This window comes from Echeneis naucrates, chromosome 21 (assembly GCF_900963305.1).
Source record: "Echeneis naucrates chromosome 21, fEcheNa1.1, whole genome shotgun sequence".
NCBI classification, from domain to species: domain Eukaryota; kingdom Metazoa; phylum Chordata; class Actinopteri; order Carangiformes; family Echeneidae; genus Echeneis; species Echeneis naucrates.
In genome coordinates this window covers 18,668,024-18,691,339 of record NC_042531.1, presented here as the reverse complement: position 1 = coordinate 18,691,339, position 23,316 = coordinate 18,668,024, and the positions used below count along the sequence as shown (strand labels likewise).

The window sequence follows — 23,316 nt, the reverse complement described above, 5'->3', positions numbered from 1 at the left end:
TTTTTGTTAAAGGAAATGAGAGATCCAGTTTTAAATGACTCATTGTTTCCATAAGGTCACTTTCTAACCCTTCGACTCCTGGCTGCAACAGATTCTCCCCAAACACACAATATTATAAGAATTTCCATATTAGCCAAGGAAAATCCATAAACTATCAGTTTCATTTTTCTTTTCTCCTCACATCTGCCAGCGACATCACATTTGTGGCAACACAACAGTATGTTTTCCAGGTTTTGAGCTCTGTGGAGAGGAAGATGGCTTCTTCTGTTATCCAGCTGACGGACTGTGCGGAGCGATGGGTGCAGAGCAGACAGATGAGTCATGTCAAAGAGCCCCAGACTCCATGTTTTAAAATCAGGAGAGGAAACTGTCTGACTAGTGGAAAAACCAGATCAAGCAGTCACCATCGAGGGAGGGGTGGTTGGGGGGGGGGGGGTTTGCCGTGGTCACGACTAAACTGTGCCTCAACAGCGTCTGTGGAAAAGTGTGGAAGCTGCGATGAATTAGCTGAGAGGAGGGAAAAAGTGAATGTCTTTCTCCCCCTCCCCCTCCCTCCCCCTTCCCCTCAAGGCTTGTGGTGGGGTTTAAGACTCCTCCGAAAACCACACTTCTCTTCCAGTGAATTTCAAACTCTCCCATCACACAGTGTTTCAAATCGCTCAAAACCCAAAAGCAGCTCTCTCTCAGGATAGAAAGGGATTCAAGTTCTACACATTTTAACTCAATCCAGTTTGTTAGAGACGAAAGAAAGAATTAAAGGTAACAACAATCCAGGTATATATAAATACTTTTCATATGTCTAAAAGCAGCAAAATCAGATCTAAGTAAAACACACACCGATAAGGGCTCCAGTTCTTATCACACACAAGTGGATGACAGAAGCACGACCACAGGAGTCTGCGTTTGATGCAGACGGGCGTTGTGTTTACAGTCATGGCCTGACGGAGAGTCCAGCCCAGGCCCAATCATTGCACCTGAACACTTTAAATATCAGTGAATTTTGCCATCGCAATTCAAATCTTGTTTTGATTGCTAATTTTCAGGGTTATGGAAACACAATAACATAATAAGTACACTCATATTTTACCTTAGATGACATCAATGGGGGAAAAACAAAGAGGGTGGGAATTACCCAAATCACATCCACCCCTCCTTGTGAGATTAGATGTAATGAGCCTAAGAGTGTCTGATTACATGGTGCATTTGTACACCATCCAAACACAGAGTTTCCTTTAATTAGAGGAGACTCAGACATCCCCATCGCACCTTGTTAAGACCGGTTTAAATGCAATTCATCGCTCACATCCTCTGTCTGTCCATACATTAACTTTGTTTGATCCTGCACCAAGAGTCTCGATGTGTCTCCAGGGAGCTTGACTTCATCACAGCATGTCAGACCTTATGAGTAACAATAATGAAAAGAGCAGCCCAGGTGTCCTGGCTCATGTTTTAATGTATTATGCAGTATGCTGGTTGAAAATGAGCGACTGTTTGTTGAGTGATTCAGTAGGCGGAGACTAAAGTTGAAGAGGCAAATGAACATCTTTCTGCACAAAATGATGTGTTTTATACAATTTAATGACTACTGTTAACCTTCTGAATAGTCTGTCTCCGTTCATGAAGCTGACTCTTTGACAATCGTGGTTGATGTCTTTTGACGAAGAAATTGTTTAACAAATTCTTCTGTGGTTTAACTGTGATCAGCCTCTACCCCACATATAGTAGTGAAGGACAGCAGTACACTGGGACTCTAACAGCAGCCAGAGACGGACTTGAATGTACCACAGCTGATCTGGACATAATATCGATGATTGTTTGTTCTTTCACTTTCCTCCTTCCTCTAGTTGTACCTGCGTATATCGTCGTCCACTACAAGTGTATCAGTCCAGAGTGTGCGTCATCATTCATGGTCAACAGTAGATCTGGTTTAATTTACATTTTCTTTTACAGTTCATCTGGACTGTAAAGGTTAATTCAGTTACTTCCTGTAACTGACAACTTGCAGGCAGCTCATTTCGTATTCCATTCCGTACAGCTGAAGCATAATGAGCCACTTTCGCTCCCGGGCTTGAATAACATGACTATAAATCTGGAGCTGCAGTCGTTGTTGTTGTGTTGCAGCACGTAGTTGTGTTGCTTAAGCAGACCTGCACATCTACCTGCTGCTGCTGCTGCTGCTGCTCTTTGATTTTTCCTCTGAGGATTAACACGTCCACAGCGAGGGAAAAGACATGCTAAGACCCCTCAGCAGCACTTCGGTTCCCCTCTGTAACTTCTCGGCCCAACCTAAACTCACCTGCAGTCTGAAGCTCAGAGCTGCCACCTGCTGTTTATAGCAGAAACAGGTAGACCTGACCCATGTGGGCTCAGATCACAGAAGCACCTTACGGAGGAGTCGGGGGGGCACACCTGTTTGAACATGAACACGTATTCAGGAAAGATCCACAAACAATGGAGGGATAGATCAAACAAAAAGATGATTGTAAAAAGTCTCTCATATTTTCAGGAAAAATGTTGGTAATCCTTCATCTGTGAGGTCCCGCGGACCACACTGTTGTATGTTTACACATGTTCAGTAGCCACACATCTAGAGTATAAAGTCAACTATCAAACAGCAGTGGTTAATGGGGCATCTGGCTTCCGAGGGGGTTTGCAGGTCTCATCTTGGGAACGCGAGTCGAGTTTTTTTAGACGTTGCCTCTGGAGGAAATGATCTCATGTCTAATGGCTGAAAACCTCACCACAACAGAGGCTTGCATTTTCCAGACCTGAGTGCAATGCTCTGACACGTGAGCTGTATTTGCATCTAGAGAGCATATATAGTTGTTTGCAGGGCAGCAGATGTCATTGCATTTTCTGTTTCTTATTTAGATGAATTGTTTGATGTCGTTAAGATAAACCGAAGATTTAGCCTTTAGCAGTAAATGCTTGCAGTGTCCTCATATCCTCATATTCAATAGCTTGCGTTCTGATCCCCAAAGACAAGACAGGGCAAAACACAACAGGGATAGATGGTTGCCTGCTTTTTGCTTTCTTGTTGAAAAGGTTCAAAATTTCCTCCTTGTGATCCGCTGAGTATAAATGCCTTCCAAAAGTAGCCTATGGCTCAATGGGCCGATAACTAAGAGCAGGTGCTTTTGTGGCCGAACACTAAGAAAATGTTTGCTTCTGATAGAGCAGTTAAACTGAGAATAACCTCTGTGTGGTGTGTTCCAGGAGACGATGAGAGCTGCACGGCGGACGGCCAGGTTTACACAAACAGGGATATCTGGAAGCCAGAACCATGCCGGATCTGCGTTTGCGACAACGGTCAGGTCCTCTGCGATGAAATCCAGTGTGACGAACTGACCAACTGTGAGAAGATGTACATCCCAGACGGCGAGTGCTGCCCTGTGTGTCAGATCGACTCCAACACCGGCGGAGGAGGGACGAGCACATTCGGTGAGCCAGAGCTCTTTTTTTCAGGTTTGGAGGTGACAAACGCATCCATTAATTTATCTTCTACGCAGAGGCAACGTCCTCGTTTTCACACGAACTTTAAATGCTTCAATTGAAGATAAGTGCTAACTTGACTACAGCACATTGACTAACAGATGTTTTAGTTCGGACAGGTTTTCAATTTGTCCATCTGTCAGAAACAGCTGACAAATGGCTGGCATTATCAGGCTGACTTACATGATTGTGTTAATTGATTAGTTTGCCTTTTTTTTTTTTTTTTTTACCACATCTGACCTCCATAATGAGTACAAACATGCCTGCTCATAACTGTCCCAGCCTCCACAGTGGTGATTGAAAGAGGTTCTTTTCACCCTGTGATTGACACAGTGTTTGGCAAGATGGAGAGGTGATGTCATCATGTGTCTTCTTCTTCTTTTTTTTCTTTTTTTTTTTGTCAATGCAGGAGGGGGTCGGATCTATAAGGTAGGCCAGGTTTTATGACACTGGACATTTTTGCTTTATCATTTCTTTTGTTACATCATCACCTCCATGTCATGGGTGTGACATTTCTCATTTCTCTATTGATTCAGGGTCAAAAGGGTGAACCCGGGGACGTCCCACTTGTAAGTGTTGGATGAATTTTTAATTTTTTTTTTTAAAGCAAGGCTCAGCATAATGGTGGATCTAACCTGTGTTTCTGATGATTTCCCTGAAGGTCACTGGTATCAGGGGCCGCCCTGGACCGATGGTGAGGGTCTTTGTCTTTGGCAGGTTCGGTAATGAGTGTTCAACCACCTGAATTGACACTAGATGGCACAAGAGGACAGTTACCTCCTGCATAACTTCACCTTAAAAGGACATTTGTTCGACAGAGCAATCCTGCAGTAGACACTGTGGCATTTGAAAAGTATATTGAAATATGTTTGACCACAATGATATCACTCTACAATTATACTGGTTGTTTTTATTAATTACGACAGGGACCTCCCGGCTCCCCTGGAGACAGAGGACAACGAGGAAATAAAGGACGGCCAGTATGTATCTGCACCTCTTTTGAACTCATGCCATCACAAATTACAAAGACAAATTAACTTTTCCATTTATTTTGGTTTTAGAGGACAAGTGGCAGCACAGAGCTTGATAAACCTGTTACAGGGCTTCAGCCTCCATTAATCATTTTAATAGAGAGATTTTAGAGCCAATTCATTTCAGCGGTAATATTTTCTATTGAGTTTATTGTGCCCTCTCATTTAATTGGAACAATTTCTAAAGTAATATGTTTTGAGCAAATTAAGTAGTTTAGTACAGCAAGCATGTCCCTGGAATCCTTTTGAAGGATCTCTCGAGATCTTAAATATACCATTTCACATGACATCTGGGTTTTTTGGTTCCACTGAGGTCACGAGAATGACTTTGTTACTCCTTACTCTGTCAAACTAGTTATGTTATATATATATATAATATATAAATGAATAATGCTGCTTAAAAACACTTTTTAGGTCAGAAGCAAGAGACCAAAAGTCAAAACATAATGTAATGTGGAAGGTTGACACACAATGTGCTTACCAAGCAAATGTGTAGCAGCTTGATGAATGAATGTGCCCCTCTTGGTGAAGTTACAATCCAGTTGAGGGCAGCATTTTGAGGGTGATATATTGGTCCTTAACCAATGGTTTTCCTCCAGCACACATAGCTCATAGTTCATAAACAAAATGGAAATTACACTGCAAACCAGACTGGCAAACCATCAAACTGGATCCAGTGTACATGTGGCCAAAGTGAAGTATTCTGGCTGTACTGACTGTTTCACTTATCAATCTTTATTTCACTTTTAACTCCACAAGGTTTAAGAACGCTAATTAAGAAGTATGGAAAAGTGGTTTCATGAACAAAAGATTGGACCAATGTCAGACTGAATGGAGTGGGAACATGGTTTTCAAACAGGGGAATCAGCATCTCTCACTCCCTCTCACTCTCTACTCTTTCTAGGGACAGCGAGGTATTGCGGGTTATGATGGAGAGCCGGGTGTACCAGGTCAGCCTGGTGAACCAGGACCCCCAGGTCATCAAACACATCCAGGGGTAAGTTGTACAGGGAGCATTCTCTCACACCTGCAAACACACAATGCACACAATGCACACCCACACGGGAGCACATGGACAGGAAGAGCACACAAAAGACAAACGATCTCAACTCAAGTGCTTTTGGCTCTGCACTTTAAACCCTATATTAACAATGAGGCTTACACAATGGGGTTTCATATAAATCATACTGAGGCAGAAACCTGCAGCCAGTAAAACATATACAAAATACAAAGGGTTTATTCATGCTCACTGACTTCATATGTATCAGCTAACTCACTTTGAGTTAATGTGCAATTATTTACTATAATTTGATCCACTGATGAATAGTTCTGTAGATGCTTCAACACTGTTAACCTGAACTGAAGTGTGTCTCCTTCACCTGCAGGGTCTGGAATCTCAGATGGCTTCAGGTTTTGATGGCAAAACAGGACCCCAGGGGATGTTGAGTGGCTCTAGGGTAAGAAAGCGTAGGCGAACTGTTTGTCTGTGTTTGTAACATTGGTAGACAACAGGGACAAGACGCCAATCAAGAGTCAGGAGTATCCCGGAGGCTGTGTTGTCGAGTTGTGCACTGTGCTGCCAGCAATTGGTTAATGGGTTTTTAACCTTGACTCTTGGGAGAGAAGAAATCATATGTTGCATAGATTGGTAAATGCAGTTTTGTTCGTGAAATGCTATTTTTTCATTTTTGGTAAAAAAAAAAAAAAAAGTTTCATTCATAGAATGCGGTTTTTTGTTTTTTTTTTACTGTGGCAAAAATGTGCAAGACATTAAAAAACTGTTCCTGTAAGCTTGAATTGTTTTGTTCATTTGATATAATGAATAAGATCTGTGCTCCACCGGTTTAGTACAGTGCAGTCAGGCTGCAAAACTCACTGCATCAAACATCTCCCATGATGCATGTTGATGCACATTTGTTTGATATTTATTAGAGCGCCCCTGTTTAATTGATGTCAATGTTTCCTATGCAGGAAGATCAAGATGCTCCAGGTAGTTTCTGCTATTCATTTGTCTGAAACTGAACCAGCTCTGTTGTTACTTTGTTCACGCTCCGGAGCCACACAACGTACACAACACCGTTGTCACTGTGTAGATAATACGCCCCATCATGGGTTAAAACACTTGATGGGTTTAATCAGAGTGGTTCTCCTTTAAACTTGGATATTATGTAATATCATATTCTACAGAATTTCTACAGAAGTTGCTCGCTGCAATAAAACCTCTGGAATTTTGGATCCTCTAACCATGACAAACGCACACTCGCGCACTGTCTCAGCAGATATGTTGCATCACATACAGGAAGTGGCTGAATGTTGCTAACACATTGCCCTTGCACACTGTTGTAAGAGGATCGAGCCTGAGGGCCGAATAACTGAAGCTCATTCAGCCTTAATGTGCAACATGATGATCATACAGCTGAAACTGTAAATAGGAAATATTTCCTGCCTTCATTTTAAAGCATGCAGTGATTTATGAGTATGTTTTAAAGCAGTTCTCAGTCTCACAGCTGGCCAGCTACTACAGATTTGGATGAATTTACTCTTGTTTTAATTAGAAACAACCTTATACATTTTCATTAGTACAGAGTGAAATCAATCCATGTGTCTGTCTAACCGAGTCACCATGAAACACTGGGCTGGATTTGAAGGATAATTGTAAAATGTAATGCTTGCAGTGTTTTAAAGGGAAAGCGCCTTATTTCATGTTGAACTTACTGGATTTATGTGGCATCCTTCTCACCGTCGTCTGACATCATTAATCAGAATTTTGTTGTTAAAGATTAATCAGCTAAATGAATCCATACGTCGCCTGAGTCCAACACCATCTGTTTCCATGTTGTTATTTATTCTTTTAATGGATTTTTCAAGTTGAATTTTGTCCATTGGATGACTGTGCATGTTTTTCTGTATTAGGGAGAGGCTGGAGCACGAGGACCTCCAGGTCCAACTGGTACGCCTGTAAGTCTGCAATATCTTCACCGATAAACTTTTTTTGTTGGTTTGCTTGCTTTTGTTTTTATATATATATATGTTCTAAATATTTTATTTCTTCCTTACCTCCTCTTAGGGTCAATCTGGACCACAAGGACCCCCTGGAGAAGTTGGTGATCCAGGACATATGGTACAGTATAACACTCTTCTGTAACTAGTACACTTGGTGTGATTTGTATGTGACTGGTATAATTATAATATCTCTCTCATGTGTTTCAGGGTACAAGTGGCCCGCGGGGACCTGAGGGCCCCTCAGGGAAACCAGGTGAAGATGTAAGTCATCTCTGGGTGCTTTGTCTGTCCCGACAATTGCAGTCAATCTAATTCAAACGAACTGTGATATTTCATGAACAAGCAGTCATTAAAATCTTACATCTGCTACACTGTAAAGTGAGAAAGACTCCAGCGTCATGAAGTTCTGATTGTTCATTTCTCACAGTCTGACACACTCACCTTTATCTATAACATGCTGAAGTGGAGGAACCTGGAGCCCCACAGAACACAATCACGTACATTACATCTCAAGATCTGAAATGCCAGACTTAACAAACTAATTAAGAATCTTCACTGACCTGAAAACCACAAGAGAGAAAAAAAAAATGTGATGCTCTGTGGCACTGATTTGATCTGAAATCTGTATGTAATATCTTCACACAGGGAGAACCAGGTAAACCGGGAAACGCTGGAGAAGTTGGATTCCCTGGATCGCCAGTAAGCCTCTCCACCTCTGCACGTGCATCAGGTCACCACAGAAATGAAATTGTGATCAGCTGATGAAACTGACAATGCTGTTGGTATTGTAGGGTTCCAGAGGATTTCCTGGGACTCCTGGGCCTCCTGGCCTGAAGGGTCACAGAGTTAGTATCAGCATTTCCGGACATATCCCTGAGATTTGAAGTCAGCATGATTGTTAGAGAAGACATGTCAGTACAGCCGGTGGACAGACAGGTCTGCTAACAGAGTTCTCTGTTGTTCACAGGGCCATGCTGGACCTCTTGGCCAAAAAGGAGAAACTGGAGCTGTTGGATCCAAGGTATATATTATTTATTTTCAGTCAGTTTGATTGGTTGTTGGTTACATGATACCTGCCTTGCTAAAAGGTCCATAAAACATCACATTATGTAACAGTGTTATCCTCCTGTGCATAAATGAATATATTGTCCTTGATTCTCTAGGGCGCAACAGGGCCCCCCGGTCCAATGGGAGCACCCGGACCCATGGTGAGTGAGTCGAGTCTCAAAAGGAACTGGATGGTTAAGGAAGTCTGAAAATCATCAGTAATTGTGAAAGTGTGTTGACTGCATTACAAAGACTTATCTTAAGACCAGGCTGCGTCCAGGACCCTGTTATAACTCTGAACATCCTAATTTTAAACTGGCAACGTGAACGGAGGACAGCTGTAATTTATCACTGCCTGTGTGTGACAGGGTCCTGCTGGGATGCCTGGGGAGAGAGGACGCTCCGGACCCGGCGGTATAGCGGTAAGAATGATGCCACATCTATTACTACGTTGCTGGAAGCAATGGGTATTAGTATGTGGCTAATGCTGTTTTGTTTTCTTTGTTAGTTTTTCATATCCGGGCATTAAGGTCCAGGTCCGGACACAAATTTTTACGATGTTAATCGTTTTTGTCTAACAGGGCAAACGTGGGCCGCCTGGTAACGTTGGAAAAACTGGTCCCATAGTAAGTCTGCATTTTGAGTATCATTTATTTTCACATCAACAACCTAAATAACATTCATGACCTGTGTAGAATATGCAAAGTTGTAGCGGTAGATCCAAGAAGGAAAGGCTTGGCACCATTCATTGCATGCTGACTTCAAAAATATGTTTTGTTTTGTTTTGTTTTTTATGTTCATATTCATATTATTTATTATTATTTATTTATTTATATAATTTATTATTATTTATTAATATATTATATTATTGAAGATGAATGTGCAAACTTTGCTTTAGGTAGTGATTTTTAGATGAAGCAGCTTTACTTTCCAAAACAAGCACCAGTGTTCAAGAAGACTCACGGTTCATGATTAAAATCAGATTTTCATTAACAGGGTCCCTTGGGTCTCAATGGTCCACCTGGATATCCAGGGACCCCAGGAATGAAGGCAAGTACATAAAGCACTTCACCCACCTTCACCCAAAGGCTTTAACAATAAACAATCAGTAATTCCTCATGGTCCTATTTGCTCTTATTGCTTTATTTTATTATTATTACTGAACATATTACTGTTAATTGTTTTTATTTACTTTTCATCTTCATTGTGATGTGATTGTTTTCCAAAGGGACAACCTGGCCCCACAGGTGTCCGAGGTCCTGAGGGACCACAAGGACAGAGAGGAGAGACCGGTCATCTGGGTAGACCGGGACCAGTTGGCTTAAGGGTTAGTGTTTTCCTTTATTTGTGTTAACACATCATAAGGAGGTTTTGATAACGTTCCACAGGGCTGTTTGTCTAGTTTATCACTCAGTACTGAACATCTCCTCTGTGTGCTGCTCATCATCTAACTGGAAAATGTCTGTGTTTAAAGGGACCTATGGGTACAGATGGAGGCACAGGTGCTAAAGGCCCTGTGGTAAGTTCTCAGCAATTTAACAACTTAAGCTATACATTATTAATTATGGCAGGGTTCCAATGGTTGACATAGAAAGTGACTATGGGTCTAACCACAGGGTCACCTCGGTCCACAAGGTCAAGGCGGCCATCCTGGACCTCCTGGCCCACCAGGACCTCAGGGAAGCACTGGTCAGCCTGGTATCAAAGGACAACTGGTAAACTGGCTTTTAGTTGCAGAGAGTATCACTTTTTATCGTCAACATTTTTCAAAGTCTTCACTGCACATTTTGCACATTCTTATTTTACAGGGAGATGTTGGTGTACCAGGATTTAAAGGAGAGGCAGGACCCAAAGGAGAACCTGTAAGATTTACAATTAGCGGCAGAAATAGCTTAATTTTTAAAGTCCTATAATTTGTGTTTTATTTAACGTATTGAGATCAAGAAGTGGCTATATTTGTTTATTTATTTATTTATTTTTTAATTAATTTTTTTTTTGGTGGGAACTACAAACCATCTCAGTGTAGTTTTACATTTCCTATCTCAGGCTTCTCCTCAGAGCTCTGTAACAACAGATTGGCGAGTCAGCTAACAGTCGGCCAATCAGAAAAGAGCTATCCTTTTTCTTTTTCTTTTTCTTTTTTTTTTTTTTTTGAATGATCCAATACAAATGTAGCAGATTTCGGACAAAACCAAATCCTACAAGGTTGGTCAGTGGTTGGTCAGATATAGGTCAACGGACCTTTGGGATATGGCTGAGAGCTAAGACTGCTTTGTTGTGACATCACAAAGTTTCAGAAGTCCTGACAGCTGGTTTTAAAGCTCAGTGTGTAAATACAGGCTGTGAGAATTTCTCTGTTGACTGCGGCCTTCGAAACTTTCACAGTATTAATATAGATCCTAGACCTAGAACCAATCCTATTATAGAACCTGGTCTGTAATCGAAGACAACATGAAGGTCTACACTCATACTATAAGGGGCCTTTAATTTAATGAGACACTGAGTATTAATTTCTTGAGAGAAATAAAGGTTTACGTTCTAGTAAAATAAAAATCTTATTAAAGAGCCATCTTTGAAGAAAATATAAAAGTAGATGAGACATGCCTCTACTAGTCTCAAACATATTCTGGGCTGTGTTATTTCCTTTTAGGGTCCACCAGGCTCCCAAGGAGTGATTGGACCTCAGGGTGAAGAAGGAAAACGTGGACCACGTGGAGACTCCGGGTCTGTCGGCCCTCCTGGTCCAGTCGGTGAGAGAGTGAGTCAGCATCTTTCTTTTACCATTCATCAGCATTCATTAGTTGGAGAAGTGACCTTTGGGTACAGGGGTCATTGCAGCGATGGAATCAATCCTGAAAAGTAATCACTCTGAGGAGAAAAATATCAGGGCCACAGTGAAATTAGCAACTGAGTGTGTGCCATTGCATAAAACAGGGAATCTGCTTATTCGCAGATAATGACAAATGTGGTCATCATGGTTCAATACCAGGCAGCTGTGGCCTGTCTGTGTCAAGTCTGAAAGTCCTCCTCAAAGTCTGTTTTGTTTACTGCTGGTGCTCCAGTTGCCTCACACAGTACAACATTTAGGTGAATCTAAACATTGACTGGTGATTGACCCCCAAATGATCCTGCACAAAATAAAGTCGGTGTGAAAGATGGATGAGTCCTGGTGGTTTTGCATGTTGTATGTTATGGTATTGACACTTGTAGGTGCTATGGGAACATTATGATGTATGGATGTGACCTTTACATACAATTATAACCTAATGTATATGAATGTGATGTTTCATAGGGTGCACCTGGTAACAGAGGCTTCCCTGGTGCTGATGGGCTGCCAGGACCAAAGGTACCGCATGTTTTCGGGACTCATTGGTCTCTTCCACTGCATGTCGCATGTTGCAACAACCACATGTGATTAAATAGTAACAGCCAAAGAAATAATCGTCTTTATTTCCTTTTTCTATAGGGTGCTCAAGGAGATCGTGGCACATCTGGACCACCAGGACCCAAAGGTTCTTTAGGAGACCCTGGTCGCACGGGAGAACCTGGTCTACCAGGTGCAAGGGTAACACTAAGGAGCTTGACATTTTACTTTTGAGCTTTTGCATCTTTTAATTGACTATGATATTTTATAATTAAGTCTGTCCAACCAACTTCCATTCATTATCATTTTGATCCAAAGGGTCTTACTGGTACCCCTGGAGTCCAGGGGGCTGAAGGCAAGCCAGGTCCACTGGTAGGTCACAGCGCCCAGCCATACATGAGTTATCATCACAGTCACAAGTTAGTTTTAAAAGTATGGTAAAAATTCATTGGTCACAAAGTCTGGATGTGTTTGCTTGTCAATTAGGGTGCCCCAGGTGAGGATGGTCGTCCAGGCCCTGCTGGCTCCATTGGAAACCGAGGCCCTGCAGGAATAATGGGAGTGCCTGGACCCAAGGGCTTCAATGTAAGACTGCAGTCAGTCAAACCTTCAGATCAGGATGTTTTTGTCTTCTCTTTCTTATTGTGAACTGTTTTACCTTCCAAGGGTGACCCAGGAAAGACAGGTGAACAAGGATCAGCAGGAGTGCCAGGTCAAAGAGTGAGTACTATTTATGAATGACAAAATGTGTGTTACAGTTTACATATGTATCCAGACAGAGACCTATCAGGATAAAGCAATCGAATCGAGTATCTGAGCGTGATGACCATGATGAACTAGTGCCAGTAATGTTTGAGCTATCTTCTCAAATTAATTTCTAATTAATTTCAGTGAAACAGAGCTCAGGAAGGCTGGCGCCTTCCAGGTGTAGAGAAAAAAGGTTTTTAATTTTCAATCTGCTTTCAGGGACCTCCTGGAAAAGATGGAGAAGTTGGCCCTGCTGGTCCCCCTGGGCCATCTGTAAGTGTCTGCCTTCTCTTCTGCTACAGTAATTATGCCCTCCCCGCTGCCGCTCCTCTCACCCCCTCTGTCCCCACCTACCCTGCCATCTGACTGAGACATTCATGTCTACTCTCACAGGGTGTCGCAGGAGACAGAGGAGAGCAAGGACCTCCAGGTGTCAACGGATTCCAGGTAGGTAATTGGCTCGAGTAAAGCGTGATGTGAATGTGAATGTTGTTTCATTAACACAGACAATGAACACTGAAAACATTTGAAAATGGACATTTAGAACTGACCTTGCGTGTTCTTAGGGTTTGCCTGGAAATCAAGGCCCTCCTGGGGAACCTGGAAAACCAGGTGATCAAGTGAGTGTGATGAAAACTTTGAATCTTACTTTCAGCGATATCCCACATCAGCACATTAACACATAAATGCAGTTCAGCGTCCTGATACATGCCTCACCATATTAAATATCTGTGCCTAACAGCAATGTCTGTTATTTCCAGGGTATTCCAGGAGAGCTGGGTGCTGTGGGTCAGATCGGACCAAGGGTAGGGAAACTTCCTCATGATGAATAAATTCGTTTCAGTGAAGTCAGTTCAAAGCTGTTTTGACTCCGAGCTCATCTTTTCTCCAGGGTGAGCGTGGAATTCCTGGAGAGAGAGGAGAGCTGGGCCCAAATGGTCTTCAGGGACCTAAAGGAATCCCCGGTGCGCCTGGACCAGATGGGCCAAAGGTATTTCCACAACACCACAACATCAGCTCTAATGAGAAGTAGTGAGCAGTTCACAGGATGGGAAAAAAAAACTAACCTTGGTGTTTGCTCCTGAAGGGTAGTCCTGGTCCCCCTGGTGCACTAGGCGATGTGGGTCCTCCAGGTCTTCAGGGAATGCCAGGAGAGAGGGGCATCTCTGGCCCATCTGGGCCTAAAGGTGACAGAGTAAGTTTGTCATCATTTTCTTTTGACATTGAAATAACAAGACAAATGTATCTTTGCTTCAAAATGCTTTTTTTGTGGAAAGAGTTTCAGTAATTGCAGACCTGTCAGCTGATCAGGTCTGTGCTCTCTCTCTCTCTCTCTTACCTGCTCTTATCTTTTGCTGTCTGTAGGGAGCAATTGGTGAGAAAGGATCTGAAGGCACAGCTGGAAATGATGGTGCAAGAGTAAGAAAAATATTTTTCGCTCACTGCACAACAGATTTAGATTGACAGATTTAATGAGCAAATGTTCGTTTTACACTTTTCAAGAGGAAAAAAAAAAAATCTAAATCTCATAATGGAGGCCTGTCACAGCTTGTTCACAGGAACATGTCCACATCACCAACCATATTTCTTTTCTGTCAATAGGGGGCCCCAGGTCCTGTTGGCCCACTTGGCCCTGCTGGACCCAGTGGAGAGAAGGTACAGTGCGTATTTTAGTTATTTATTTATTAACGCTGTTATTTTCAAAACAGCACACGTGAATTATTCCATGTGAGTGAAAGTGTGACACGTTTGCAGGGTGAACCTGGACCCAAAGGACCGGCTGGACCTCCAGGATCCAGAGGAGTGCCTGTGAGTAGATCTGGCCTGGTTTTTAACATGTACGCTCTAAAACCTGACTAGTTTGTTTATTCTGTTGCAGTACGTGAAGTTATTCTGCAATGATTTGACATTGAATGTGTGTTTTCCCACAGGGAGCCAGAGGTGACCCTGGCCCAATTGGTGCCGTGGGATTTGCTGGACCCCCTGTAAGTAGTTCCAGCACTCCTCAGCTCTGCTTCCTAAAACTATTTATTCATTTAATTACCTGTTTTTGAGCTATGTTTTACAATATGACCGACACTTTGCAGGGCCCTGATGGTCAACCAGGAGTCAAGGGTGAGCCTGGAGAGCCAGGTCAGAAAGGAGATGCAGGATCGCCAGGACCTCAAGGCTTGGCTGGGGCTCACGGTCCTCCTGTGAGTTTTAAAACTTAAAACACTTCATAAAGAAAGCACTCAATTGGTTACTTTGTGAAGAATTGTGCTGTCACATTCCCAACCACTTGATAACCTAAACAGTGTCACCAGACATGTCTGTGATTTCAGACTTTTTTATCTGTTCCCTGCAGAGAAATTTGCTTTAATATTTTATACACATGCTGTTGATAAATGCTCTTCTAATGAAGTGTTGTTTTTACAGGGCCCAGTTGGCGTTGCCGGACTGAAAGGTGGAAGAGGTACTCAGGGAGCACCAGTAAGTATCGGCACTGAGAGTTTGGTCTAACTTCTGTTCTAAAATCTGGGAAGAAGTCTCTGATCACCCGGCATGATTGCTCTGTTACCAGGGTCCAACTGGTTTCCCTGGATCTGCAGGAAGAGTTGGCCCACCAGGCCCAACTGTAAGTATGAAAATCCATGCAGAGATCCAGGTAGAAATGAGCTGAGGCTTGTAAGAGCCAGCATCTAATCTCAAATCAGAGTGGATAAAATTTCTCGAAAAAATTCCTTCGTCAAACTGTGAATCATTATTTACACAGGGACATAGAAATAAGTGTTAGATAGATATAAAAACAGTAACACTGACATTTTAACAGAGACTTGAGTTTTCTTGGCTGGGTCTGCAGGATTCGGATTAAGGGTTAGGGTTAGGGTTTAGGGTCTCAGCTCTACTAAAACATAGTATAGTAGTCACTGTAGCTTCTGTGTAGTAGAGTACAACAAGAAGCAGTGACTCATCGATAATGGGTTGTGCAGTGCCTAAAAATAAACCTCTCCTGTCAGGGTCCGGTAGGAGAGCCTGGACCCCTTGGACCTCCAGGAAAAGAGGGACCTCATGGTCTTCGTGGAGACCATGGTTCCCCTGGAAGACAGGGAGAGCGAGGGCCACCTGGACCACCTGGCAGCCCCGGAGACAAAGGAGACTCTGGAGAAGATGGGCCCACGGTAAACTTATGACCTCACGCTGCTTCTTTAGTGTAGACTGGTACTAAGCTAACTTATGACCTCACGCTGCTTCTTTAGTGTAGACTGGTACTAAGCTAACTTATGACCTCACGCTGCTTCTTTAGTGTAGACTGGTACTAAGCTAAAACAAGAAATTCCTATAATTGACTTGAATCTGCATCTTTGTTGGTCAGGAGGTTTTTGCCTGCAACGTATATGATATCAAGTTGAGCGACACAAGTTGACTCATTCTGCTCTATATGTGGTGATCTGGTCTTTAGGGTCCTGATGGTCCTCCAGGCCCAGCTGGAACTACAGGACAGAGAGGCATTGTGGGTCTTCCAGGTCAGAGAGGAGAGCGTGGAATGCCAGGTCTTCCAGGACCAGCGGTCTGTATCATTGTTTCGAGCCTCAGTGCATGAACGTCATGTAGCCTCTAATTTGATTTCATTTAGTTTTGGTGCTTCTACAATGAACAGTAAATTTTACTGTTTTTTTTTTTATGAGTGTGTCCTTGTACTTGTACTGTGTTATGAGTTGGCTGTTTTCTTTTTCTTAGGGCCCACCAGGAAAACAGGGCTCCACAGGACCATCTGGAGATAAAGGTCCCCCAGGTCCAGTTGGGGCTCCTGGCGCTAATGGACCTCGTGGTGATCCTGGTCCGGATGTAAGTCTAAGTTCTGAATATAGTTCCCAAGTCACATCATTACTCTGAGTCTTTCTCTGATGTTTATGTGTTTGTAATGTGTGTTCATGTGCTCATCAGGGCCCTTCAGGTTCTGACGGCCCACCAGGCAAAGACGGTGTTCTTGGACAGAGAGTAAGACTCAAAGACAAATATGACCTTTGTTTTTTTTTTTTTTTTTTTTTTTTTGTGTGTGTGTATAGCAGCTGACTTAACAAGCATAACCTCTCTAGGGAGACAGAGGAGATCCTGGTCCAGAGGGATTGCTTGGTCCACAGGGACTTCCTGGCACTCCAGGTCCTGTTGGTGCCCCAGGTGATGCAGGAAGGCGAGGAGAGGCTGTAAGTGTACTTTTTAAGTCAGTATCTGAATTTCTGTTTGTCCATCAGAAGGACACTAGAGACACATGTGCTGCCTACTTTCTGAAGTTGGACTGGATTCCACTTCAGAGAGCAAGTTGGGACATGAACTGGCTTCATATGCAGTGCTAAAAGTGACATGTTATAATCAGGGCGCTGCAGTTTCTCCTTGCTAGCAGAGCTGTGTGTGCACTGAGTGCTGTATAATAATTCAACTCATTTGCAGGGCTCCAGAGGACCCGTTGGTCCACCTGGCTCCGCCGGAAAGAGAGGACTAGTGGTGAGTCTCTAGCAGCAAACTTTAAAAAGCACTTTGAGAAGAGAGGAAATATCATTAGACAGCCAGATGAGTGTCACGTGAACATTGCAGCTAATTTTAGCCCAGAAACACAATAGGAACATGTTACGTTCAAAATTAATATGTAATCTTTTTTCTTTTTTTAATTCAGGGACCCCAAGGACCTAGAGGAGATAAGGGCGACCTGGGTGATCATGGAGAGAGAGGACAGAAGGGACATCGAGGTTTCACCGGTTTGCAGGGTCTTCCTGGGCCTCCAGTAAGTCACGGTGATGCTGTCCTGAATCATCCAAAGTAAATACTGTAGCTGCTGTGGTGAAAGGTTCAAACACATTCACTATACGTTTATATGAATCATAATCCAACTTAAATGCAACATCAACAAGAGCCAAGAGCCAACACTGCCACAGATTCATTTAAAAGGACACACTTGACAGTCGCCTTCAGTAATTCATCACTTATTCCCATCACCTGGTCTCATATTGAAATATTTCCACACTTTGTAAATAGATCAACAACATCAGCATATATGAGAGTCTGCTGTATTTATAGGATGTCTCTTTCTGTTGAAGGATCCTTTTGGAAACAGCTAAAAGGCTACTCAGTCTGTTTAAATATTTTCTGCTTGTTGTTTTATTGGTCTCTATTTATTATACTGCTTTTTTATTTTCCTATTTCTCGAACACTTTTTATGAGATAAGCACTTATGGATTATTTATCTGCGAAAGGTGCTACTATATCAATAAACTTTACCGATCCACTAATGGTGCAGAAGAAAACATGTGAGGCCGAGTATCATAAAGTGCAGGTGCATTAGAGGGAATAATGTACATTTCTTTCTCATTTTTAGGGCACAACAGGTGAACAAGGAGCTCCAGGAATTGTTGGACCAGGTGGCCCGAGGGTAAATGCAGCAGTGCAATCAGTTTGTTTTAGTTAGTTTCCACCGTGTCAAAGCAACAACTCATATCTGGACTATGTCTCAGGGGCCACCTGGACCTATTGGACCCCCTGGAAAGGAAGGATACACTGGACAGCCAGGGCCGATGGGACCTCCAGGGACTCGTGGACTCAGTGGAGAAATCGGGCCAGAGGTATCATCTAGATTTACTATGCCGAGAAATTTTGACTGTATGTTGTTGAATTAGTGAGAGAGTGAAGCAAACTTAGCTTAGTCTTTTAATCAACCTAACTACCTAAATCCATAGGGTCCCCCAGGAGAACCCGGGCCCCCAGGTCCTCCAGGCCCCCCAGGACCTCCCATAGCTGCAATGGACGATCTCTTTGGCGGCCCTCAGGATTACGACTCGGGTCCTCCTCCTCCTCCTGAGTTCAGTGAGGATGAGGCTATGCCCAACAGCAACGGCTCCACCATTCTGCCAGTGGACCCCAGCGTCCAGGCTACACTGAAGGCCCTCAGCAGCCAGATTGATAGCATGAAGAGCCCAGATGGCAGCAGGAAGAATCCTGCCAGGACTTGCGATGACCTAAAGCGGTGCTACCCCATGAAGAAGAGTGGTGAGTATTTTGTGAGACATTCATTTCGCTCACTCTTTCTTTCCTAGATTCTCATCTCAGCATGTAGAAATCCTGTCTGAAGTTTCAGCTGAAACTGCCAGCATGTTCCATCACTTACTTATTTTAGTCTGAAATGCTGCTACAAGGTCCTGATCCTTTTTTTTTTTTTTTTTCTGTAGGCGAGTACTGGGTGGATCCAAACCAAGGCAGTGCAGAAGACGCCATCAAAGTGCATTGCAACATGGACACCGGAGAGACCTGCATCTCCGCCAACCCATCCAGCATACCTCGTAAAGTGTGGTGGACCTCTTCCAGGAACAAACCTGTATGGTTTGGAGCCGACATCAACAGAGGAACACATGTGAGTTACAGAATGGAGGCAGAGAAAAACACACGGTTTAGTTGTTTATGGAGAGAGTCTTGTAAATGATTTGTAGGTATAATTGAAAATAACGAGGCAACCGGAGACTGAGCGAGAATGGAGTTTTGGGAAAAAAAAAAAACAATGGCTTTGCGTTGATTCTGTCTTACTTTCTCTCCAGTTCACTTATGGAAACAAAGATCAGCCAGCAAACTCTATCGCAGTGCAGATGACCTTCATCCGCCTTCTGTCCAAAGAGGCCTCTCAGTCTATCACCTACCACTGCAAGAACTCAGTGGGCTACAAGGACGAGAGACACGGCAACATGAAGAAGGCCGTCATCCTGAAAGGCTCCAATGATCTGGAGCTTAAAGCAGAGGGAAACAACCGCTTCAGATACACAGTGGTGGAGGACTCCTGCTCAGTAAGTTCCCCTATTCCCATCCTCACTTTACATATTCATGCAAACGCAGCAAAGCTGCCGTGAGGCTGTTCATTTACAACATTTTTATTATCATCAGCTGAAATGACCAAATCCAGCACTGACTTTGTCAGTCCTCAAACAGGTCATAAAACACTATTTAATTTTCCTTAGTTATTTTCTAATCTATCTGCCCAGTGGCCCTTTGACTTAAAGTCAAAAGCTGTAGTAGTTAAAGCTTTAATTTTAACAGCAGTTGAAATGACAGGGTAATATACCCAGGAGTAAACCCACAGAGAGTTACAACTTGACTCCTCTCAGCTCAGGACAGCTCAGGAGTTTTTAATCGTCGGCTTCCACTTTTTCTCACCAGTGACATTCACACATATTTAAGCAGAAATGATCTAATAAAAAGACTGCCCCGCAGCAGGTGAGAGTTATCAAACAGATGTTAGCATTTAGCTAATGAGCCCGGTGATACATTTATCACTGAAAAGCCAGATGTTTTTCTCTGGAATTAGTCGGAATCAAAACAGCCTGAATTTTAGATACATGATTCCAAATGGACGCCGGTGCATGAAGAGGCATCAGTTTGTTAATACAGTGAGCCACAGCATCTTTATATGGTGATAATCAATCCAGGTTGGGCTTCCAGCCTGTTTCCAAGGAAGTGATTCATGTGAGGGTAAATACACATTTTTTTGCCAGGGGGAACAAAAAGCTAGTGTGTGTGTCCATGGTAATGACAGAGCATCAAATGTGTCCTCAAAAGTTTCTCTTACACAGAGAGAGGATGATTAAATCACTGCAGGACTTGGTCTTTTCAATGACTGGGATGCCTTCAAGGACTCAAATTAAGCTGTCTCTAATGTTCTTGAAGTTCATTGTTCTTCAGTGGAAGAAGAGTCTAATGTTTCTCTCTTTTCACAGCGAGCAAATGGCAACTGGGGCAAGACAGTGTTTGAGTACAGGACACAGAAAACAGCAAGACTTCCTATTGTGGATATTGCCCCTGTGGACATTGGTGGCCCAGATCAAGAGTTTGGCATCGACATTGGGCCTGTGTGCTTCTTGTAAGAGCGTTGGCGTGGATGTGTCGAGGACAATCGTGAGACTATTGAACTGACAGCTGACGCGATCAGCCACATTGTACATACGAGTACTGAGAACTATTGGCCCTGTGGCAAGATATTTATTGTGCCTTTCGACCCAGTTCAAGACATTTGCGATTTGTAAGTTAGATGAATGTTTGGAATTTGCATAAAAGAAATTTTGGTAAAAAAAATTCAGAATCATTCCTCTGTCTTATTGTGTACGTTTGACTTTTAGCTTCATGTGTTCCAGCACGCTCTGAGGTCTGAGTTAGATCCAAAGATCTCACCCTTTAATTTCAACATTGACAAAGATTTTATAAATTGAAAAGCTTTCAAATCATCCATTAAAACTGCTGTTTACAGGCCCAGAGAAATCGTAACGGAGGCTACGTCAAATGTCCTGCCATGTTTTTTTTTTTTTATTATTTTAAATGTTTGAATATAAAAATTAACAACATTGTGGTGCTATTGAGGAAAAAAAATACAGCTGATGATGCAGTCACCAGCTCAGGTATTTTCTCCAGACAGTTTTGATGAATCAATGCCTGTATCCATTCATTTTAAACTCTGTACCGTTCACGTAGAACATTAAAGAAACGTCAAGACTGTCGCTTCCTCAGTGTTAGCTACCTCGTCACCCAAAACTGAGAACGACGACGACATTACACCAAGCTTTTTTTTTTTTTTTTTTTTTTTTTTATTCACAGGTGCTGTTTTTGTAAGTAGTGTGATCTTTTGTGCACTTCTCCTGGCTACGCGGTACAGTGCAGGGTGTGGGGACACCAATAAAGATCTTTCTGTCAATGATGGAGAGATGAATGAGGATGTTGTGTGAGTGGTGTGTGGTGATTTGTGACTTTTTTTTTTCTTTCCCTCAACTTTAATATCGTACAGTGAAAGGTAGCACTGAATATTCTATTTTTATGCATGTCAGTTCCCCCTCTTTGCAGTATCCTGGACTTATATGCTCTTTTATACTCAGTTTTATAGAATAAGGTGGCTGTGAGTGCCTGTTTGCTTTGTATGTCTTGCTATGCAACAAATTAAACAAAATGCTTGTTAATCCCCCCAAGCTCTTGTCATATTAATTCAGGTATAGTTAGGTCCTTTAGGTTTGTTATTTTGCACACAGACGTATTTTTGTAGTTTACAGACAAACAAATGTACTTGACATAGTTGCTAGTTGTTTTTAATGTAAGCTGTTTGTTTAAAATTCTCATGAATGTGCCTTCACGTAACTCGGTTGTGACCGTTTGGTTCATATTTGAACATATTTATTCTAGATTTGTAAAACTTTGCAAAGCTTGAGTGCTCTCCTAACACCCCCCCCCCCCACCCCCCACCCTGGGACAGGGAGGAGGAGAAAGCTTTCCATACTGGAAGCAGATGCGTTTCATCCTTTGCAAATAAATATTGAAAATATTTCTCTCTGCCTGTTCTTGCTTGAGGAGATTTCATCTGGTCCTTTAAAATAACAAACACCCCCCCCCTCAAAAAAACAAAAAAAAACATAAATAAATAAAAGTGTAATAGGAATAGAAATAGAATCACTTGGGCGGGGAACCAAGAAAAATTACATCTGTGAATGAATGTGAAGCCAGACAATGGCAGAGTTTTTTGAAACTCAGTGGCTATCACGCTCCTCCAATTCTGCAGGTATTTGATCCCAAAACAAAGTACTTCGTATTGAGCATTGATCTGTACCAAAATGTTGGCCATCCGGCACTCTGTGGGACACTTCAGTGAAGACCTGGTGGCTAACACTGCTGGAGAAACACAAAATCACGCATATATGAAGAAGTAGATCAAGAGTATGAGATGAGTAGATTTTTTTTTTTTGTAGTAATATTTTCTTTAATAATTGTAACAGCAAAGTCAATGCAACCAAAAGCAAAATGTAAAATAATGGTAATAGTACTGCCGATATGAACAGAGTCTGTCCAAAAAAGTGCCTTCTGGTGCAAGAAAAGAAGAGCATAACAAGATGACAAAGCAATAACATGATGTAAATACGGAGATGCTGACTCAGTTAACAAAAACAAAGCCTTCAATCAAAAAAAAAATAAAAATGGAAATATCAGTAAATAATATCCAACTAGATTAATGAGCTACATAATGTTTAACTTCACGTAGAGTACAATGAGCTACAGCATGTGATGTTATGGATGGGCTGAAAGTTTGTGTTTCCATTTATTTTTCTTGCCAGCTTGTGTGTGGCATACAAAGAGGAATGTTTCAACAATACAGAATCAAATGATGCAATCACATAAACGGTCCCATATGACAATTCTGCCACAGAGTGTACCATTCAACATATCATTGACTATTTACATCTCTCATCGCCTGTGTAAGCAAAGGTCATCAAAACTACTCCTTCCATATTTAGTTTTTTTTTTTTTACAAAAATAGTTCTTTTTCTATAATGGATCTGGGTTTTACCTTGAAATATTGAAAAACCAATCTAAATGCAAATGCATATAAACCTCAAGATGTAAAGTGTGACATCTTGACCCAGCTGTGGAGTGGATTTTGGCACTTCTTCATACAAACATGAGAAAAGTACGGGACAAGGAGCATCGTCTTGGCATCAGCAGCGACTGTCCAGCGGGTCCAGGGAGAAGACAGTGCCCTCTAAGGTTAGTCCCATTTTGAACCCCTCCTGGAAGACAAGTCAGGCGGCAGCTGTGACAATGATGCTCTCTGTGCTGACATACACAGCGTCTGGTTCCACAAAG

At 42.4% G+C, this 23,316-nt stretch overlaps 2 protein-coding genes across 4 annotated transcripts in view; one reads left to right on the top strand and one right to left on the bottom strand.

Annotated features, from left to right (window-relative positions):
• Nucleotides 1–21,921, top strand: part of LOC115061655 (collagen alpha-2(V) chain-like) — a 35,572-nt gene extending 13,651 nt beyond the window's left edge. Inside the window, exons 2-54 of one of the 2 annotated variants that reach the window (XM_029530094.1) lie at nt 3,217–3,432; nt 3,902–3,921; nt 4,029–4,061; nt 4,154–4,186; nt 4,419–4,472; nt 5,428–5,520; nt 5,909–5,980; nt 7,437–7,481; nt 7,591–7,644; nt 7,734–7,787; nt 8,172–8,225; nt 8,318–8,371; nt 8,494–8,547; nt 8,690–8,734; nt 8,942–8,995; nt 9,155–9,199; nt 9,570–9,623; nt 9,802–9,900; nt 10,048–10,092; nt 10,190–10,288; nt 10,382–10,435; nt 11,224–11,331; nt 11,866–11,919; nt 12,040–12,138; nt 12,256–12,309; nt 12,424–12,522; nt 12,604–12,657; nt 12,904–12,957; nt 13,078–13,131; nt 13,251–13,304; nt 13,446–13,490; nt 13,577–13,675; nt 13,772–13,879; nt 14,050–14,103; nt 14,287–14,340; nt 14,440–14,493; nt 14,616–14,669; nt 14,772–14,879; nt 15,103–15,156; nt 15,248–15,301; nt 15,684–15,845; nt 16,127–16,234; nt 16,405–16,512; nt 16,612–16,665; nt 16,764–16,871; nt 17,116–17,169; nt 17,339–17,446; nt 18,038–18,091; nt 18,174–18,281; nt 18,396–18,705; nt 18,885–19,066; nt 19,248–19,490; nt 20,418–21,921. In XM_029530094.1, the coding sequence (XP_029385954.1) occupies nt 3,217–3,432; nt 3,902–3,921; nt 4,029–4,061; nt 4,154–4,186; nt 4,419–4,472; nt 5,428–5,520; nt 5,909–5,980; nt 7,437–7,481; nt 7,591–7,644; nt 7,734–7,787; nt 8,172–8,225; nt 8,318–8,371; nt 8,494–8,547; nt 8,690–8,734; nt 8,942–8,995; nt 9,155–9,199; nt 9,570–9,623; nt 9,802–9,900; nt 10,048–10,092; nt 10,190–10,288; nt 10,382–10,435; nt 11,224–11,331; nt 11,866–11,919; nt 12,040–12,138; nt 12,256–12,309; nt 12,424–12,522; nt 12,604–12,657; nt 12,904–12,957; nt 13,078–13,131; nt 13,251–13,304; nt 13,446–13,490; nt 13,577–13,675; nt 13,772–13,879; nt 14,050–14,103; nt 14,287–14,340; nt 14,440–14,493; nt 14,616–14,669; nt 14,772–14,879; nt 15,103–15,156; nt 15,248–15,301; nt 15,684–15,845; nt 16,127–16,234; nt 16,405–16,512; nt 16,612–16,665; nt 16,764–16,871; nt 17,116–17,169; nt 17,339–17,446; nt 18,038–18,091; nt 18,174–18,281; nt 18,396–18,705; nt 18,885–19,066; nt 19,248–19,490; nt 20,418–20,564 (4,391 nt within the window). In that variant the 3' untranslated portion in view covers nt 20,565–21,921. Of the gene's footprint in view, nt 1–3,216; nt 3,442–3,901; nt 3,922–4,028; nt 4,062–4,153; nt 4,187–4,418; nt 4,473–5,427; nt 5,521–5,908; nt 5,981–7,436; nt 7,482–7,590; nt 7,645–7,733; nt 7,788–8,171; nt 8,226–8,317; nt 8,372–8,493; nt 8,548–8,689; nt 8,735–8,941; nt 8,996–9,154; nt 9,200–9,569; nt 9,624–9,801; nt 9,901–10,047; nt 10,093–10,189; nt 10,289–10,381; nt 10,436–11,223; nt 11,332–11,865; nt 11,920–12,039; nt 12,139–12,255; nt 12,310–12,423; nt 12,523–12,603; nt 12,658–12,903; nt 12,958–13,077; nt 13,132–13,250; nt 13,305–13,445; nt 13,491–13,576; nt 13,676–13,771; nt 13,880–14,049; nt 14,104–14,286; nt 14,341–14,439; nt 14,494–14,615; nt 14,670–14,771; nt 14,880–15,102; nt 15,157–15,247; nt 15,302–15,683; nt 15,846–16,126; nt 16,235–16,404; nt 16,513–16,611; nt 16,666–16,763; nt 16,872–17,115; nt 17,170–17,338; nt 17,447–18,037; nt 18,092–18,173; nt 18,282–18,395; nt 18,706–18,884; nt 19,067–19,247; nt 19,491–20,417 lie in introns of both variants that reach the window. The other variant, XM_029530093.1, reaches the window with a different exon arrangement.
• Nucleotides 21,922–22,421: 500 nt separating this feature from the next.
• gulp1a (GULP PTB domain containing engulfment adaptor 1a) overlaps nt 22,422–23,316 on the bottom strand; it is a 77,794-nt gene continuing 76,899 nt past the window's right edge. For both annotated transcript variants that reach the window (XM_029530254.1, XM_029530253.1), the window contains one exon: nt 22,422–23,240. In XM_029530254.1, coding sequence (XP_029386114.1) covers nt 23,219–23,240 — 22 coding nt within the window. In that variant the 3' untranslated portion in view covers nt 22,422–23,218. The remainder of the gene's footprint in view (nt 23,241–23,316) is intronic.